The following is a 20,510-nucleotide window of genomic DNA, read 5'->3' as shown; positions in this document are numbered from 1 at the left end:
TCCGCTTCCGCCCGCGGCGCCCCGCCCGCCGCCTTCCTCTTCCGGCGCCGGCGCGAGCGGCGGCGAGGCGCCAGGTGGGCTCTGCGGGACCGCGGGGGGCGGCTCAGGAGCGCATCGAACGTCGTGGCGGCGACGTCACCCCGCGGGCTATTGTGACAGCACAGCCGCGCTGACAAGGGGGCGGCCGGGGCGCCGCCGCTCGGCGCTCGGGGGCGGCTCGTCCCGTCCCGCCCCGCCCCGTCCTGCGGGGGGCGGCCGGGGCCGGGGCCGCGGCGCCGCTTTGCCCCGGGATGGCGGCGGCAGCCGGCAGTTCCGGTGCCGCTCCGGTGGTCGCCGCCCGTGTGTAAATCGCCCTCTCCCGCGCGCCGCAGTTTCAGGGCGGCCCCGAGGGGACTCCCCCCGGCTGGACGCGGCGGTGCCCCGCGGCTGCCGCGCTCTCAGCCGCGTGTCTGCGCGGAGGGAGGTGCTTCTAGTAACATCTCAGGAGCCGAGGATACTTATTTTCGTGTGTGTGCGTGTGGCGCAATGCATTTCTCTTCCTAGGTGAGAGGAAAAGGATGGTTTGTCATCAGGGTTTTTCGGCTTTTCGGCTTGAGCTCACATCGAGCTTGAATATGATGAAAAGTTACAGCTGTGGGAGCTTTAAAATAGTCTGGGCATTTAAGATTATTTCATGTTTTTTTTTGTTTTTTTTTTTCTGGCTTTGAATAGTTCAGTGCATTTTGAAGTGACTAAATTATGATAGCAAAACCTGAAAAGTTCTCTGAAAGTGCAGATAAGCTTAGGGCCATAGTTAAGGGGAGCTGGCAAACAAGACCTTTTGTGTGAATGCTCTGACACATTGAAAAGAAATGTGCATTAAGTTAAGGTACCGTAGTACAGTGGTTTTTACTTTAATTTGTTCAAGGTAATAAAAAAAAATTAGCTCAGCCTGTTTAAATAAAATGTGTATGTAAATGTCAGCAAAGCACAAAACAGCATACTGGGACAACCTTGGGCTATGTAAGGTAAAATAACTGGTGAACTAAAGAAGAAATGATTTGGCATTTGATGGACCAGAATTAAGAATGGTAAAAAGTAGCACTATTGCCAGACCAAACAATGAAGGTGTGGACTAATTTTTTTTCCCGATTGTTTGTTTTTGAGATCCTTTAAAAGATTTGAAGGTACTGAACAGACCCAGGTTGACTGGAAGGAGTCAGTGGCTTTACTACCATGCCTGCTACCTCCTAGAAATTTGTGGATCCTCCCTTATTCTACTGGCCTTTGTCGCCCAGTTACTCAGGCGAGGAAGCAAATGCGGCTRCCACCACTTCCAGTGGCTTCAACCAAGCCCCAAGCGTGGGAYGGGAGACCTGGGGTCCTCCTGGTACCTCCCCCTCAATGTGCATCCTTTGCCCCTGTTTCATTTCTTTTCCTTTTTCCCTTCAGTTCACTGGCAGATGTCTGGCATCACTCAGCAAGCTTCATCTTTTGCAGCGCTGGGACGAGAATGCAGCCAGAAGTAGTACTCTGAGCAGCCCAAGTTTGCCAGGCTACGGGGTAGCAGGTGGGAGGCTATTCCCTGCATGTACTTCTGCATCAGTAAAGCCACTGTAAAAGGGAGGCTTTCTTTTCTGTTTCTGGTGATCTTTCCACATATATACGTGTGTGTGTGTGTGTGTGTGTCTGTCTCTCTCTCAACAGGATCTGACATTTGCAATTGCAGCACCGGCGCTTAACGATTTTTTTCCTCTCTCCCTCCCTTCCACCCAACACATCATAATTGATTCTTTATTTAGATGTTTTTTTCCTTTTTTTCTCTTTTTTTGAATTTTAAACATTTTAATTAAAAATGAATTTTAACTTTAATAAGCCGCAGCAGTTTTCATTTTTAAACTTTAATAGTACATAGTACATTAAATACAACGCATGCTTTTGAACAAGACTTCAGCCTGTTTAGAGCAGTGGCTGTTGCCTGCAAGGTAACAGGGCCAATTAGATACTTCAGGAATTTTGGAAACTGTTTATTTATTGAAATTAGAACAAAGCGTACATAAAAATTTACTGTGAGCCACAAAAATGTACGTATCTAACTTAAAATACTATAAAATATCTGTTGAGGTCAATCCTATACTAAACTGGGACCTAACTGTGAATGTAGATTCCCATTATCTTGTTTAAAATTCATGTGATTTGTTGGACCAGGCAACTTGTGATGTGTTAGTAAAGTTGTTCTGCCTGAAGTTTAGAATAGTGTCCTAGGAAGGAGTCCTCGATGTGAGACCTTGGATGACTACTACATTTACTAAAATGAGCGGTTTCGTTGGTGTGGGCATCTGGAGACTTTATACCAAAGCATCCATGGCCAACTAATCGTTTGTTGCAAGTAACATTGACCTAAATCAGAGAGTCCTGCCTGGGTTCTGGATTAGAGGCAGGAGAGTGCATTAGTGGAGTAGAGACTTAGGGGAATCTTGGGGGAATAATGACCTGCACTAGTCAGGAGCGCAAACCTCGCAATGAAAGTCAGTGGTCATCATCCGCTGCTCCTATTAAAGGAAACTGCAGAAATCATAATTTCAGCACTTTGGAAGTAGTTCCAGGAAATGCACAAACAACCTCCTAGAAAAGCTTTGTGCCACTGTACGTTTATTTATTTTCTTCTTTAAAGGTGAACCATGTCTTTCCATTCTGGACGAGGATGTCCCCGTGGCCAGGGGGGACCAGGAGCACGAACTTCAACACAGACCTACCGACCTCAGAACCTACGGCAGCTTCACCCGCAGCAGCCCTCCGTGCAATACCAGTATGACCAGCAAACTGCCCCTCCGACAAACTATCCAAACCCTCCAGCCACTGGTTACATGCMTCCCAGGCCGGACTTTGTGCCATACCCTCCTCCAGTGCCCCCTTCCACTCAGAACCCCATTAGCCAGTGCCCCATGAGGCCGCCTTTTCCAAACCATCAGATGAGGCAGAGTTTCCCAGTGCCTCCATGCTTCCCTCCCGCTCCTCCACCAGTGCCGAATCCTAGCAACACCCCTGTGCCAGGAACTCCTACTGGGCAAAAYGCATTCCCTTACATGATGCCACCTCCCACAGTACCACATCCTCCCCCACCCCCAATCATACCGCAGCAAGTCAACTACCAGCCCGTTTACTCCGCAGGGTATTCGCAGCAGTCATTYCCACCTCCTAACTTCAATAGCTATCAGCACAATTCCAGCTCTTTCCAGAGCAGTGCTACCAACAGCAGTGGCGGCAGCAGCCATTTTCGGCACGCGGGTCAGTACCAGGGAGAGAAGTCACAAAGCGATCGACGGTCTCCAGAGAGGAGCAAGCACTACGAGGAGCACCGGCATCATGAGCACGGGCACATCCACAGTGACAGGCATCGGTCCAATAACCACGGGGACCGTCGGGATCGAGGCCGGAGTCCAGATAGGAGGAGGCAAGAAAGCAGTCGGCACCGGGCAGATTATGACAGAGGAAGGATATCGCCTCACCACAGAAGTTACGAGCGTAGCAGGTAACTTGACATATCCTCTGTGTCCAGAGCGAGAGCCGTGGTCACTCTTCCATAGTATTTGTTTGAATCAGATGTCCATCCCTCACCCATGTTGTTTTCTCCTAACTTAAGATGTAGCCAGTGCTCAAGGCTTTTGCTGTCTTCCAAGTACATTGTTTCTGCCCCGTCTTTGCAGGCAAGTAAACTTGCTCCCCTTGTCCACGGACAGAGCTGGAAGCAAGCAGGCTCTCATTTGAACACTGAGTGGCTTGTTGAGTAGCACTCTGTTCTCAGTGGGGTTTACCACAGTTGTTTCATGAAAGCAGAGTAAGCACAAGTTTGTGCAAAAGACTGTGTTCAGAGTCTCAGCCTTGCAAACGGATAAGTCTCAGTATTTCAAAGTTCAAGATTTGGGTACCAAACTTAGGCTATCACTTGTTACTTGAGTACAGCCCTGCTTTGATTAAGCCCTGTATTTGTAGATAGCCAGCACTCGGGGATTTTACAGTCTGATAGATGCACAAATTTAATTCCTGAAAACTAGCAGTGAGCTTTCCAGCAAAAAGACCATTGCACAGTGTTCCTCATCCCACTGCATCCCTGTCTTCATGGGAGACCTGTGCAAGTGTGTGTGGGCTTCGCAAGACCTCCCTCCCAGTGGACGTTGTAGACTTGCCTGTGTGATTCTCTTGGGGATGAAGACCTTGGCGAGCCAACCTGCGAGTTCCAGAGAGGACTGAGGTGAAAATAGGCATGCAGCAGTCCAAACGAACAGAGAACTTGCAGGCTGTGTTGTCATCTTAAGACTCAGGGGGATGAGTGTGAGCAACTTATTTTGGGTGTCTCATGAAGCTTCTGCCCCTCTGCTTCATAGATAAAAGCAGCTCATGAATCAAGAGCTGATCTGATGCGATTTGCTGCATGGTATTTTAGAGCAGACCATTGCCAGTTTTGTCTTCCGAATCTCTTAGATTTGCTGTCTTAGTGCCTCTCTTTGTGACTAATGATTTAGGTCAGGATTTTCAAAATGAGATACCTGAAAGTTAAATATCTAAATATTTACCAGTGCACCTAGATCACATGCTCTGTTTTTAGAAGCTCTGAGCTTTGCCATTTCACATGTGAAACATGAATTTGCAGTTAGTGTCTCTGGAAATGAAGCCACTTTCATTTAGATGCCTATATAGAGATTTAATTGCAGAACTTYAGACAGCTGTATTCCAAAAAATCACATTTAGTCATTTTATTCCTCTCTTTTGTTTTTTTTGCTCYTATGCCTTTCATTTCCAAAGGGGGATTTTCCTAAAACCTTAGTATTGGGATAGATGGCATTATAACAAAAGCAGAGCAGGAAAGTGACTATCTGTTCCAAATTTCTTGAAGGTCAGCATTAAGAATTTCTAGGTTTCTTTAACTCTAGCAGTTGGCACACATGTCATGTTGAACAATACTGGCAAATAATCTCATCCTGCTTCTGTGCTCCTTTCAGGTACGGATTGTAAGAAATGCCAATTTCTCATTTTACCTATGTTTTAAACTCTTTAAGGGAGCGGGAGAGGGAGAGGCATAGGCACCGTGATAGCAGAAGATCACCATCACCAGACAGGTCCTACAAAAAGGATTACAAGAGAACAGGAAGGTAAGGTGGTACRTTTGGTCTTTCACATACTTAAGAGGCTCTGTGCATGTACATGTGTGTGTGTTTGTGAATGTATAATAGGTACATATGTGATTGGTCTGAAACTCGGAAAAGAGAAGAGTTTTAGGTATATAACCATCTCCATATACATTCAAAGTCACTTATCAAGGCCTTTTAGAGTTAGAAACTTTTTTTTTTTTTTCTGGCAAGAGAGCTTCTCTGCATTATCCTAAAGACTCCCTCTTACATCTGCTTCTAGTTTATAAAGTACCAAGATTATTTAAAGTCATGCTGCATTTAGAATACCTTTTAGGGGCTTTTCTTGTATTGTTGATCCTTTACTTCTAACTCCTGGAGAGTTGAATTTGGTGCAACATGATTTATAGGCAGAGGAATTAAAAAAGCAGTTTTCCTATATTCAACTCCCGAAAGCATTACCCTTGCAATACATAAGAAATATCACAGGCTGCGTTGTTCAGAGGAGTGCAGGAGTTAGATTAACAAAAGCAATGTGGCTAGTGTATAATCCTTCCAATAAAACCCTAGTTCTTATCTCATACAAATAGTTTGTGGGCTATATGTTAAAACTTTGTAATACTGTAAATTTTAGTTGAGGTACTTCAAACCTAGGAACAAAACGGGGCGGGGGCGGGAGGGGGGCAGGGGGAAATTCATCCAGAATGCAAATAAGAATTTTAATCTAAAATGACTTTTTTATTCTAATTCTCAAATATGGCTTCAAATAGAAAATTTTAATTTTCAATTTTAACTCCTATTTCTCATGATAGGTCTGACTACAAAGTCATTTTTTACAGTCATAAGTTAAAAGCAGGAAAAGGCAATTGGATTGTGCTATAATTTATGTGGTAGAATAATGTACTCATCTGAAGGAAATTATTTATTTCTCATTATAAAGCTATCACTATTAGAATATAAAAGAGAACTGTGTATATTTGCTTCCTCCCTCTGAAGCCGCTCTCCAAGCAGAGAGAGAAAGAGACCCCGATGGGAGGAGGACAGAGAAAGGTGGTCTGAGAGCCAGAGTGCCAGCAAAGAGAAGAATTATACCACTATCAAAGACAAAGAGTCAGAGGAGAATGCATCTGAAAAAAATGAAGAGGAAGATGATGAATTACTTAAGCCAGTCTGGGTTCGCTGTACCCATTCTGAAAGCTATTATTCTAATGACCCTATGGATCAAGTGGTATGTTTGAGAGAGAACTCTAAAATACTGTGCATCATCCCTTATTGATTATTTGATTACTTGATTAATATGAACACTTCAGCAGGATCATATTTTGTGTCATTCAGTGTTTAATCCTTCTCTCCTCCCAACCATCTCAGTCTTTTAACCCTGTAAGGGTTTTATTTGGCAGTATTCTTCTCCRTTTTCATCAGTTTCTTATGTCTGTTTTCATTTAGATTAGTGGTGCATGGAAGAGGGATTTTTTTGTCTCCAGGAGAAAAAGTTTTTYTTCCATTATACCTGTATTTGAGCAAAACTACCTCAATCATCCTATTGTCAGTCATCCCTGGAGAAGTTTTGTACAGAAGCAGAAAGTCAGGATTCTTTGTACTTAACAATAGCAGTTGCTGGGGAGCAGTGTTTTTTTTTTCCGGTGAATCAGTGTTTCAAAGAAGGCAACAAAATGAGCTGAAGTTCTTGTATTTCTAGTGTGCAATAAGATTGTTTTAAATTGCTACATATTTACACAAAAGGTCAACTGTTTCTTCTTAATCTAGGTTGTTAAAAATCAACCTTGAGCCATCCAAAATGTGTTTAGCCATAGTTCTGCATGGCTAGGCCACAAGTTTGATGATAATGCACCAGCAAATGAAGTAATTTCTCTGTGCATTCACCTGATGGAGGAATTTAACCATATGCTAGAGCCTTATCAAGTGTTTCCATGTTTTATTGAACTACAGCACTGAGATATGTCTGCTTTTTCCATGCCTTTCTCTGTGAAATGATGAAACTTGCCGTGTTCAGGGGAACTGATATTTCAACATTGTCTTTGTTTCTTGTTCCCTTTTTAATTTATAGGGGGACTCTACTGTGGTAGGAACAAGCAAGCTCAGAGATCTGTATGAAAAGTTTGAGGAGGAGTTAGGAAGGCGTCAGGCAAAGGCCAAAGCAGCCAGGCCACCATGGGAGCCACCAAAGACCAAGCTGGATGAAGATTTAGGTAGGCAGAGATGATGGCAAAGCTCTGAAGTGCAGTAATCTGTCACTGATCTGTTTTTCTGCGCTTGTGTGTATTCAGTGATGTCAGTAGGCTAATACGTATTTTTAAATCCCTTCTTTCTGTTGAAAACCCATGGGAGTTTTACCGTTGCTTTTGACTGAAGTAGATTTGGGCTCTTTACCCAGCAAGGCTAAGGGAAAATGAAGAGGATCCAGCACAGTCTTATGCTGAAGTCTCTTCCATGCCATGAAATCTCCCTGAGTCCAGTCTTGGCATGATCTAATAGGCCAAGGTACGGGGCACAGGAGGCTTTGAGGAGCTCCTGGTCTTATGTTTTTTAAAAGGAAGCAAAAGTAGTGATGATAAACTCATGTGGCAGCTTTTTATGGTGTTGAGCTCATTTTCCTTCTGGACTGTATTTTGGTTGTGCAACTCTGCTTCTTGTGATCTAATAGAAAAGTTTTAAGTTCTCAAAACACAGTTTATCTGCATTATCCTTGTTCCCACGTGGATCTTTTTGCAGTGGAATAAATCTGCTGGCTGTATCACTTATTGAGGAAGTACTGGTTGAATTAGCAGGCGTACTTTTTGATAGCAATTTATCCACTCAGAAGTCAGCGAAAGCTGTTTTTCTGTTTTGTGAGACCTGTTAGCTATTCTTCTTATTATTCTTCCAGCATTTCGGTGCTTCATAGTGTGTTTTCCAGTCAATTGTATCAGTTCAAGAAACTCTTATGCAGAACATGCTAATTTAGGCATTCTGTTGGGTTTTTTTGTTAATTAGTGCTTCACATTTGCCAGTTAAGCTGCTTCAGACTCTCAGATCTGAGCCGAGTAACACTTTTGCAATCAAATATGAAAAAGTCTGAAATTGAAATACAGGTGTATATAATGACACAGTCAGTTACATGTTTACAGTGCAAAATGATATCATAAAGATGAAAGGAAAAAAATAACCATAGCTTAAGTAAAATGCGAATTCACTATTGTAAAGAAAATATRCACATTTTTTGAACAGCGAATATACACTTTTTAATTCACTCAGGAATCACTAACAAAGTATGCAGGAGATGTGTTTTCCTGTGGATGAAGGAAGAATAACCACTACATCCAGCCTACCTGTGCTTCRTTTCCTTGGATCTCTGCAGAAAGAGTTCCCTCACTGCTCTAGCCTAAAATATGAGAGGGCCAAGAGCAAATTAGCTTTGTTCCTTTTTCCCCTCTTTCTGGAGGACCAGAGGGCTCTGTCTCTGCACTGTCCCACAGACTGACTTGGTGTCTGTTCAGGCTTCTCCTACAACCGTACTTCTGTTATGTCTAGTAATTTGTCTTATTTTCTTCTTCAGCAAATGCTGTGTCTTTTCTGCCTTCCATTTAGCAGTAGTTAGGTATTTAATTTTTTTAGCAGAGAGATACCAACAAACTCTGAGAGCATGTGCAGGTTAGGAAAGGCTGATTTCAATACATGAAATCCAGAAATTGTGCATTGGCATTTCAGAACTCCAAATTACTCTCACAGGTCCCACACTCATTTTGCACATAAAATTAGACTTACAGAATTAATGTTTATTAGAGAACTTTTAAAACTCAGGTGTTTATATATTTTTGTATGAGTGTACATGTATGCACATACAGGCAAAACTTGCTGGTAACTGAACATATGTACCATGTAAACCATATGTCTCAAGGATTTCATTTTAGTRACAGTTTTTACTGAGTTAGGGACCATTTAAAAATACATCCTGGTCAAAAAGGGAAGAGTGTATTACTAGCAATTCTTTGTCTCACGCTCTCTGTCTCTTGCTCTCTCTTTCTTTTTTATTTAAGCTAAGAAGAATTTTGCATTTAACAAATACATGCATTTAACAAATACATATTTTACACTCTAGTTTCACAGTATTTCAAAGCAGTGGCAGTGTAGTAATGCGTCTTCTGTAAAGTCAAAACTTAGCATTGGAAGGAATGTTGCATCCCTTCTTCCAAGAATAATAAACCTTACTTGCATCATGCACCAGTGTATGTTTTGGCTATGAAAACAGTTATTTATATTTAAGTTGGAGCTAAGGAAACCTGTGGAAATCGGTGACATTACATACATAAGAAAAGGAGTGCACAGGAGTTCAAGGAATTGCGAGATCGGGCTCTGGGTTTTTTGGGGGTTATGTCCAGACGCTTAATAACACTACCCTGGCAACAACGTAAAGGAGAGTCTGTAACAGGTCTGAGACCTTTTTCTGTCCTGTTTGTTGTTGTTTTTATTTTTTGTTCTCTTTGGCATTTCCTCCCCCTTCTGATATATCACAAGAATTGTTTCAGTTAAAGAATATAAAGAAGAATGTCAAAAAAAGTAAGAAAACTCACAGAACAGGGGTTCCTAAAAACTTAAGGCTAGATTCACTCAATAATTCCAAGGTTTACTTCTTATCTGTGATTTCTAAGATGTGATAATGAATTTAGTAGAAATACTTGATTTTGAAACTAATCTAGCAATAGTCTTCTCTAACAATACATGTTCTGTAATAATTCAGTCTGTACATGCTGTGGATAGACACCTCGTGGATAGACAGTGTTCTAGTACAGACAGGAAACATTTTTGGGTAAGGTGAAACTGTATAGAAGCACTTTGCTCACAGCAATCGGAATTAACTTCTAAAGAACAAGAGGTGCTATTTAGCTCATATTTGCAAATTTCAATGTATTTTTTTCTCTTTTCTTCCTTCCTCCCTCTTTTTTTTCTACTTTAGGATAATACTTGTATTGGTTATAGCTCTATAATCTTGTTCTATGAAGTATTTTAATGTCAAGTAGCTGTAACTGATCTTCTAGAACTGATCAGTGGTGCTTCTGGACAGCCCAACAACAATCTCTGAGGCATGCAAACAGATGCAGTTGATGTAGGCATTTAATATCCATAGCATTTGCTGTCATTTTTAATTAAAAATTAAAATGTCCCTCTTTCATTAATGTGAACGTCACACACAACTTTAATAACTTTCAGTGTGCCACAGTTTGCTATGTAATAATAGAGAATTCATTGCTACTGGGGAAGAGAAAATGTGGAAGTGTTTTTCAGCTATCTTTATTTTCCCTATGTGAATCAGAGAGCTCCAGTGACTCAGAATGTGACTCTGATGACGACAGCAGCTGCTCTAGCAGTTCGGATTCTGAAGTTTTTGACGTCATTGCAGAAATTAAGCGTAAAAAAGCACACCCTGATCGTCTTCATGAAGAACTGTGGTACAACGATCCTGGGCAGGTATGGTGAGAGGAAAAAGTGCTGTATTTCTGAAAGTCAGATTCTTTCCTGGAGACATGAAATTCAGCATTATTGTCAAATATGCTGTATGACAGCTACTTCAATATTCATTTTCTCCCTTTTCTGTCTTGTCTTATTCTTCACTTTTGATTTCAAGCGTGTGCTTCACTTTTGATTTCAAGCGTGTGGCTCCTTCCAACTTATAAATCTTGGGGAATATTCAGCTGGAATCATGTCTGACAATGTTAGTAAAGCCTGAACTGCTAGCAGTGTACTGCTAATGCTGTCCTTTTTAGCCCTGAGATGAAGGTACACAGATGAATTCTGGGATGGGGAAAAGGCAGCGTGTGTATCTCCTTTACAGATTATTTACTTAAAAGCTCTCACTTCATAATGATAAATAATGCTTTAAATATGCTCTTAATGCTCCCAATTTCTTGTCTAATGGTTCTTTTGTAATTGCATAGAGATTATAGTTCTCATTAAATGTAATTGGTGAGCTCATTAAATGTTTTGAATGTATGCATTGTACAGAAGACTAATTTTTGCTTGCAAATTTGCCATCTTCATCTTTCTTACTTAAATATTTTATAGTCCATTCTAACTCTTTTTCAAGTGGCACCTTAGTAAATTTATTTTTCTGGCATTTTATGTGATGCATGAGTTTAGAATGCAGCAAATCATAATAGCAAGAGATACTGCAATACTTATGGCCACTGTGATAATTCAAAGGTCTGCTGAATCTTCTATTACCAACTCATATTTATACTTCTAGTAATAAAAATAATTTGAATCAGCATAGCTAGTTGCTTTTATTTCTATAGGAAAAAAAAATAGCAAACTGTTTAGCTATTTATTGAAAGAATGTGTGTTGCTCTTGGGCACATTTCAAAGTAATGTCCTAGTCCAGAATATTGGCTAAATAAAAATAAGTGAAATAACTGTGGGATGAATAGTTTCTGGAATGTATGGTTTCTGAGTTTCCTACTGAAAACCATTCTTTCCTACAAATGTTCCTGCAGTTTACTCCTCCTTATCTTTCCAAAAGGGGCTGAAATCAAATCATAGTTAGCTTGTCAATACTGTACTACCCCCCCCTTTTTTTTTTTTTTAGTGATCTATCCACAGGGTATATTTGAAGTGTTCCCATTACTTCTCTAAAGTACCAAGTATAAAAGTATAATCTTCAAATGCTCTGCTTTACATACTTTGGGTGATACCCTGCTCACATTGCAGACAACTTAGGGACAGGATTTCTGTCAATGAACCAAGYGGAACTGCTTGAATGTGGAGATTTTGACATGTAGATATTTGCATGTGTATGTTTAGGGCCTGAAATTTTGTTGTAGGCAGATAGCATACTGTTTATACGTATAAGAAATGAAAAAGATATATATGATGGTAGAGCAGCACAATTCTGCTGATGCCATTTTCCCATCTTGTGCTTCTGAAAGAGTGATGAAATTCTAATGCCATTGGGCAGTTTTCTTTYGTTAGTCTACACTGTTTTCAGCTTTATTGGCTTGAGAACATCCACTTAATCTAAGCATGACAGGCTTTTAGAAGCATCAGCACTCCTGGCATTTAAACCAACATACTTTTCCAGACACAATCACTTACCATTTTTCAATAAAAACAGAATCCTATTTTGTTTTTGACAGATGAATGATGGACCACTGTGCAAGTGCAGCGCAAAAGCCCGACGAACAGGAATAAGACATGGCATTTATCCTGGCGAAGAGGTTACTAGTTCTAAGAATTGCATTTATGAATACAAACTTGCTGTGGTAGACTCGTCCTTGGGTTGCTGGGTTTTTTTCCTCACTTACAGGTTTAGTAAAAACTACTGTGCAATGTTAAATCAGTTAGTTGTGTAACTTCACATTTAAAATGCAGTACCTGTAATGAAATACACCTGGAAACCAGAGAAGACTTTCCTGAATTTTAGTTCTAGGTTTTTTAAAGTTTTTGAAACACAGTTACATTAATAAAAAAGAACATGTGGTCAAAGTTCTGTCRTTCTCAAGTGGGTGAGTATGTTATGAGGGCCCCCTTTGTGAAGGGAGTACTTTAAAAGCAAAAAGGAAAAGTGAGCAAATTAGTAATTTTGCTGCCGGCAGCAGCAGCAAGCTTGTCAGGAGGTGCTGTTGCCTYAGCACTAGAGCATGTCTGCACCTCAAACTGCCAAATGATTTATTAAGTTCTTTACAAATACGTGATTAAAAAAAATGACTCTGTCAGTCTCCTCCAACACTTTCTTATAATGATAATGCCTTTCCTTTGAAAAATGTTGTTGAAATAGTACTCGGTTGTTTTCCTTAGAAATATTAATTTGTACAGAGTATAAGCTGTGACCAGCATTGTTTCTGGAGATAGAAACAATGCTTGGACCACCTCAATTTTTTTTTGTTTTAAGAATAAAAAACTTATGTTGTGAAAACATTCAAGAGCATTAATGTGTAGGTTTTCCAATTTAGCAATGTAATTTTTCTTGAAGATTTTAATTTTTCAGTATGCCTTTTTACATATGTATACTAAAATGTGTTCTTTCATTTCTCTGCAGTTAAGAATTTGTGAGTGTTTCTATTATAAAAGATAAATTATTCCATTTCAGGAAAAATTGCTCTGGTCTGAAGTTTACAGTAAATCACTTCAGTCTTGGATCAGTTCCTCCCCACGTTGTTTCTAGCACTTTTCTTGCAGAGAAGTAGGGAGAGATTTTTAACAGGAGAAAACCATGCCACATCAAACCTGCTGCATGAAGGCAGCTGCTCCCTGAAGCAAGTCCAGCTGGGAGTTTGAGGCATCTGAAAATCTCCTAGGATATACAAGTTTTTGCAGCGTCCTGTAGATAATCCTGCCTGGCTTTAAACTAGCTGGTTCCTGATTGTCTTGTCACAGCAACGAGAACCCCAGTTTGGGGCTGAACAGCCAGAGTAGTTACCCTGCTTGCTGGGAGGGTTTTGCAGACTGTGTGGAGCTGYGTAAGGCTGCAGCTCGCTTGCCATCGCAGCCAGGCCTGCCTCTGTAACGCTGCCTCGGGCAGCGCCCCTCGGCCGCGGTGATTTTCTGTGCAGGCGGGCATGTTCTGAGCCTCTGAGCTGTGGTGGAGCAGGCACGGAGCACACGGGGAGGCTGCCCTGCTCTAGCTGCTGAGCATGTTCAGGCCTTTAAACTGGAGTGGCCTGGGTGGACCGGCCAGCCGGCCAGTGCATCCCGCAGGCAGAGCGGGGCCTCGGGGGCTCCTCCCAAGCCCTTCTCCACAGGCCTCAGGTTTTGCCCACGCCYGACTCAGCTGATGCTTGTCCGTCTTGATAACGTACTTTGAGATCTTCTGATGCAAGGTCTGAGTTTAATTTTTGTAAGTTTGTTTTTTTGTTTTTTTTTAATCAGTTCCCTGAAATAAACTTATATAAAAGAAGAGGAAAGTAGGCTGGTATGTAAATGACTGACTGCTATGTGTAAGAAAGATGGAAAGTCAAATGGAAAATAAAGAAATTATAGCTATGTTTTTTGCCTTTTTTTTGCCTTTGAATAGCTTTAAAAATACTTCTGAAAGTGAAAACGTGGAGAAGGCCCCCTTCCTTCTTCCCAGAATACTTAATTATGACTACCTGTTTTATTTAATTTTTCCTAGTGCATATTTCAGGGCTATTAGAAATGCTTTATTCTGCCTTTTTGTCTAAATTTGCCTTGACTTTCCACATAATTCTGCTTATCTCTTTCTTTAAGCCCATTAAACCATGTCGCCCCATGACCAACAATGCTGGAAGACTATACCACTATCGAATTACAGTGTCACCTCCCACAAACTTCCTAGTAAGTACTTTATAAGTAATTCTAACTAGGGCGCTAATTTTATTTTCAGTGGTGGAAGTAGTACTGCTTCTTGTTCACTCTGTGGTGATTTTATTTGCTTTTTCAGACAGACAGACCTACTGTTATTGAATATGATGACCATGAATATATCTTTGAAGGGTTCTCCATGTTTGCGCATGCCCCATTAACAAACGTAAGTATGTTCATTACTTTATACATGGGATTTGTCTGAAAGGAAAGCTGTTTCTGTCCTGAAATAACACTTCTGTACAGCAGCAATACATGTGTGTTACAAGCATCATTCCAGCATGGGGAGCAGAGGAAAGACATTTGTGCTAATGAGTCTCAGGTTTTGTCATGACTAATTGGGGTAAGCGTTGCCTTCAAACTGTGACTGAGGCTGTGATGTGCATCAAAGTAGTGTTCTTACATGTTTMACAGTTTGAAAGTGGAATAATCCATGGAATAACTTGTTAAAGCTGTTAATTGGATTTATATTGGATGAGCAAGTTTGTTAATTTGAAAAAGTTTGTAAAAAAGTGAAAAAAGTCTCATTATTTATTTATTTATTTGGTGGCAAATTGGGACTGGACTTGTTCAGAGTTCCAGCTCTAAGGGGATTTTTCTTTTCCAAAAAGTTATCTAGATGTATCCACTGCTTTCTAACATCTGCTCAGCTTATTCAGGAACTGGGCATGTTATGATTTTTATTAAAAATTGTAAGTATTTAAAGTGAATTACCTGGTTGCTTCAAAAGCAAATCTAACAGAAATAATGGGCATGTTTGGTACCTGACCATCCTGCTTTTCCAGTGTAGAGTGTTTTAGTAATATCTAATGAAAAATATGAAATAGTGCATTTGAAGATTATCTTGGTATTTCAAGAACTCTCTTTTCAAATGCTTTAGGGTACCATCTGTCTCCTTGTTTTTATACCTGCTGTTAAGAACACCACCAATGCCAAGAGTGGCTCTCAGTGCAGGACTGGGACCTAAGAATTCTGGAATTGAGAGGCACTGAGAAGAAAGTATTTTATTTTCCTCTCAGTTTGCTTACATAATATATATTGACAACCCTTGACTTTTGGTGAGCAGGGGAAGGGACTGCATCTGGTCTCTTGTTGACGCAAAGTCAGGAAGAGCACAGAGTTCAGCCASTCGGGTTGCAATGTGAAGCACTCCTGCCCTGTGGTGGTAACTCATCTTGAGGGTTCAAGGCATGTTTGGCCCGAGGCATTAGATTTTCACTTTGCAAAAAGCGAAAAGGAAAAGTTGTGGTTTTTTTCCCCATTAAAAGGATATAGAGACTACCTTGTCTTTATCACTTTATGTCTGCTCTAAGATAGGAAGGCAGAGTTGTGGAAATCTTTTCTATACAAACAAAAGAGATCTCTTCTGGTCTGACATGAGTAGTTACGGAAGACATTCAGCTGACTCTTTCTGTAATGTGCATGTGTTGCGGCTACAAAACTTTCAAAATGTCATTGTAATTTCTCCTTCCCAATAGGRGAAGATTTTCAGCAGCAAATGATTACTGTCTTACAGACCTTTGAACACAAAGCAGTACCATGTCATCAGTTTCTGTTACTAACAACGTCCTAGGCATAAAGCYCTTTGAAAAGAGAGTGTTTTGCTGTCCTGAGAACATTTTTGGCAACATGAAAACTGTTATTTGAGAGACATTATGGAACATATTTGATAAAAGAGAGGTGGCTAAGGGTAGCAAAAATAGAGATCTGAACGTTAACATCTTTGAATGAACCAAGTTTGTGTAATTTGAAGTCTTAGCTTGCACACTGTTGGAGGTCTCTATCGCTATTATTATTATTTTTCAGTAATAATTGAGCTGGTCAGATATTAGGTGAAATGGTTTGTATAGTCACAAGAGAAATACTATTTTCATAATGTAACTACCAAAGCAATTTTATAGTACAGAGTGTTTCTTTACTGTGTATTTGGTTCTGTAGGTGGTATTAATTCATGGATGTAGTCACCTCTGAAGCATTCATTTTCTACTTGTTACAAAGAAAAATACTCTAGACAATCAAATTCCTGAATCAGAATATCTGGTCTTGGTTGAACTTGCGCATTAGAACATAAATAAGCACTCCCTGATTTTTTTTTTTTTTTAAGCATCGCTAGTTTAAATGTGACAATTTTTCCTTTTCTCAAATTCTATATGAGACATCTTACTGTCAGGGTTTTTTTTGTTTGTTTGTTTTGGCAACGTTTAGTATTAGAAAGGTTTTTATCAAATCCCAGGAAATGCAATTTGTCCTTGTGTTTGTTTGTTTTTGGTTTAGCTCTTTAACCTCTAGTTTATCTTAATACAAGGGTATAAGTAGCAGGTTGGAGAAGAATGACCACAGCAGTTGCTGATGGAATCATGCCATCAGCAGCTGTATGTAGGCAAAATAGCCAGATGTTTATTTAACAGTGGGCTGCAAGAAGATGTGAGGAAAATATTGTGCCTCTGCTGAGTCCATGGATTTCGCTGTATCTCCAGTACTATTCAAATCTTTTTGTGTGCATATTGATGCAAAATAAAAGCCTTGGGTTGCTTCAGTTTCACAGGTCATTGAGTTGTTTTGAGATTGTCTCTTATGTTTGCAAGGGCAGTAAGTAGTAAAACTGGCTAACAGTTACGGAGTTGTAAACATGTAGGGTGGGATTTAGTCATGTCTGTAGTCTTTTAGAAATTTAGCTTTGCTGCTTAAAAAAAAATTCCATTAAAAAAAAAAAAGAAAAATGCTTCAAAAGTCCATGGACTTTGCAAGCATGAGTAACGAAAAATGAATTAAATGTTTGTCTTACCAGTTAGTAGAATGAATTTTTAAGAATATTTATTGGATAAAATTTGTGTAAACCTGTAAAGCTATCCTGAAAGTTCCTATGTTCCATTTCCATCATTTAAAGCTATATTTTAGGACAGTATAGCTAATACAATTGGTAGTGTGCTAAAAACACTTTGCCTGCAGGTCGCTGAACCAATCTGGCATGTTGTATCATCAACAATAAATTTACCTATAACTATACATTTTCAAAGTGAGAGAAGATATGAGTTTATTGAGCTTTGCTTTTTCTAATCAAAACTTCATATCCAGTAGATGGCATTATTTAATCATTCTTTACCGTCCCTCCTATCAGCCCTGTGTTATTGCAGAGGTGGAGATTAGACTTCCCTTACACTTGCACTTGCGYTCCTGTCTTTTGCATGATCTCATTGTGCAACTGTTTTAGTAAGTGCCCTCTTGATCAGACAGTAATAGCTTTGCGTGCAAAACTATATTAACTATACAGTTGACACTGCATCGCTTTTCATGCTGAACCTCTATTTTTCCTTCCAGATTCCTTTATGTAAAGTAATCAGATTTAACATTGACTACACAATTCATTTCATTGAGGAGATGATGCCTGAGGTAAGGAGGATAATTAGTCAAAAGTCAGAGTGGGTTGTGAGTTGTTGATGTGCTTAATGGATTAAACTCCACAGAATCCTATCTCGAGAAGTCTGTAAGAGACAGGCTGCAGCCTGAGTGAATGGCTGAAAGGGAATTTGCACTCACAGGTACTAGCATAAATTCATCTACCTAGGATATCATATGTTACAATCAAATGCTAAGAACTGCTCATACCCATAGCTTCTTTTCAGTTTAAGCTGTATACCATACGTGTCACCTGTTCTATCTGTGAGCTGTTAGTCATTATCTTTCTTTTACAGATTTAAAAAAAAAAAAAAAAAAAAAGGCATGCGGAGGTGCTGATTTGCAAGGACCACATAAGTCAATGGCAGAGCTGAAACACTAAAGTTGAGTGTGAAGCTCTAAAGATCTCTTACTAGTAGTTAATATAAGCTGATGCCAAAACAAATTTCCTGTGGATACAAACAAAGCAAATTCAGTTCATAATCTGTTTTTTATTACAAACCAGTCTCTGGTGAAGCCAGTTTGTGAAATAAATTGCTGGAGTGGAACAGCATGTGTGAGTACAGAAATACCCCTGCATATTAACTACAAAGATAGGATCAGTGTATAATTTAGTCACATATATTTACATTTTTTTCTAATTCTCTCTCTTTGTGGTGCTCAGCAGCAAATTTATCTAAATGTATGCAAGAGCCCTAAAATTCCCCAACAAGATAAATGTGATCAGTGCAATTCACTTCTTGTTATTGAATATGCTGTGTTGTCTCCAAATCTTTCTCTAAAATAATAAATGGCCACTAAGCAAAATAGGAAATGTGACATTTTTTTTGGATACCTGGTCCTTTATCTGTGGCTATAGCACTACTTGCAAACCCTATTTACTAGTGCGTTCTTGTGAAAGAGATTCTGTTGTTGAGTTTGGAACTTATGGACAGTTTTATATACATACAATTTATATCTAACTGTCCTGGTTTTGTTTCTTCAGGAAGGCTTTTTAAAGGAAAAGTTCCTTCATTTATGATTGAAAGCTGTGTACTTTGGAGTAGCTGCTTTCCCACTTGATGAAAAACTTTTTTTTTTTCTTTTCTTTTTTTTTCCTGTGCTGGCTCCTAAGGTCATAGTCCTCAGTTTGCGATGTACCAATTTGTTGCTGAGAAAGGTGACTGTGATATCACAGATGGTGACTTGTAAGTTCTTAGCACGAACATTTAGGAAAAAGATCCTGTGAGAAAGATCCTTCTTAGAAGCATATCACCTCCTTAGCTTACTCGGTTGAAAGGGTTTTGGTGCTGGTAAATTATCTCATAGCCTCAATAATTTTGACCTGCAGTGTGGATTTGGACATTTGATAAAGATTCCTCACTATGTATTGACAATGCTTTCTGAAGAGGCCACTGTGTTACATTGGATGACTTACAGATACATCAATACTGTTTCCAAAGTCCAATGTCTAGAGGTTGGCAAATAATGAAGAGACTGTTTTTCTCAATATATTTAACCAACTTTGAGTGGCATTATTTGTATTGCAGTATTATATAATTATAATCCTGTCTTAATTTTTTTCACCAGAATTTTTGTGTGAGAGGTCTTGAGCTGTTTTCTTCTTATCTATTCAAAGATATTTTGGAGCTCTATGACTGGAATCTTAAAGGTAACTATTTTACTTAAAAAAGGAACCCATACACAGAAATAGGTAATCACAGCTTTGGTAAATAGACCTCTATTTTGTAATATTTTTTGTTTAAAAAAATAAATAGGGCTCAGAATAACAAAGTCCAATGCTGTTTTAAGTGAGAGGGACACATCGAAGTTTCTTCGTGAAGAAGGTGAAATTATCAAAGTTCATTAATGTGGGTTACAGCAATAAAAATGCACAAATTTGGCATTGTGTTCTCACACATAAACTAAATTTCTTCCTTAATCCAAAATCRCTCTTTTCAATTGAACAGTAAATATTATTGTTTAATATTGCCCAGTATTATGTGCAAGATATTTTGTAGGTCAGGGTGTCCTCTTTGTTTTGACACGCTTACAAACAAATTGCTCATATAGTCACACACACAGAATCACACAGAATGGTTGAGGTTGGAAGGGACCTCTGGATATTATCTCATCCAACCCGCCTGCTCAAGCAGGATCACCTACAGCACGTTGCCAAGGATGCTGTCCAGACAGCTTTTGAATATCTCCAAGGATGAAGACTCCGCAGCCTCTCTGGGCAACCTGTTCCAGTGCTCAGTCACCTTCACCATAAAGAAGTTTTTCCTCATATTCAGGTAGAGCTTCCTGTGTTTCAGTTTGTGCCCATTGCTTCTCGTCCTATCGCTGGGCACCACTGAGAAGAGTCTGGCCCCATCCTCTTGACACCCTCCCTTCAGATACTTATACACCTTGATAATATCCCCCCTCAGTCTTCTCTTCTCCAGACTAAACAGTCCCAGCTCTTTCAGCCTTTCTTCATACAAGAGATGCTCCTGTCCCTTCATTATCTTAGTAGCCCTTTGCTGGACTCTCTCCAGTAGCTCCATGTCTCTCTTGTATTGGGGAGCCCAGAAGTGGACACAGTAATCCAGATGCGGCCTCCCCAGGGCTGAGTAGAGGGGGAGGATCACCTCCCTCGACCTGCTGGCTCTGCCTAATGAAGCCCAGGAGACCATTGGCCTTCTTAGCCACAAGGGCACATTGCTGCCTCATGGT

The 20,510-nt window shown here is 40.0% G+C and overlaps 1 protein-coding gene across 4 annotated transcripts in view; it reads left to right on the top strand.

Moving 5' to 3' along the window:
* Positions 1-27: 27 nt before the first annotated feature.
* DROSHA (drosha ribonuclease III) overlaps positions 28-20,510 on the top strand; it is a 70,525-nt gene continuing 50,042 nt past the window's right edge. The window contains exons 1-12 of one of the 4 annotated variants that reach the window (XM_026082348.1): positions 357-543; positions 1,432-1,549; positions 2,654-3,511; positions 5,037-5,129; positions 6,102-6,333; positions 7,174-7,315; positions 10,417-10,571; positions 12,233-12,313; positions 14,304-14,390; positions 14,497-14,583; positions 17,736-17,807; positions 19,383-19,464. In XM_026082348.1, coding sequence (XP_025938133.1) covers positions 2,661-3,511; positions 5,037-5,129; positions 6,102-6,333; positions 7,174-7,315; positions 10,417-10,571; positions 12,233-12,313; positions 14,304-14,390; positions 14,497-14,583; positions 17,736-17,807; positions 19,383-19,464 — 1,882 coding nt within the window. In that variant the 5' untranslated portion in view covers positions 357-543; positions 1,432-1,549; positions 2,654-2,660. Of the gene's footprint in view, positions 75-356; positions 544-579; positions 1,550-2,653; positions 3,512-5,036; positions 5,130-6,101; positions 6,334-7,173; positions 7,316-10,416; positions 10,572-12,232; positions 12,314-14,303; positions 14,391-14,496; positions 14,584-17,735; positions 17,808-19,382; positions 19,465-20,510 lie in introns of those variants that run through there. The other 3 variants (XM_026082352.1, XM_026082350.1, XM_026082351.1) reach the window with 3 other exon arrangements.

Source organism: Apteryx rowi, unplaced genomic scaffold (assembly GCF_003343035.1).
Source record: "Apteryx rowi isolate R43461 unplaced genomic scaffold, aptRow1 scaffold_573, whole genome shotgun sequence".
Taxonomy (NCBI): Eukaryota; Metazoa; Chordata; class Aves; order Apterygiformes; family Apterygidae; genus Apteryx; species Apteryx rowi.
This window is presented reverse-complemented; position numbering and strand designations above follow the sequence as displayed.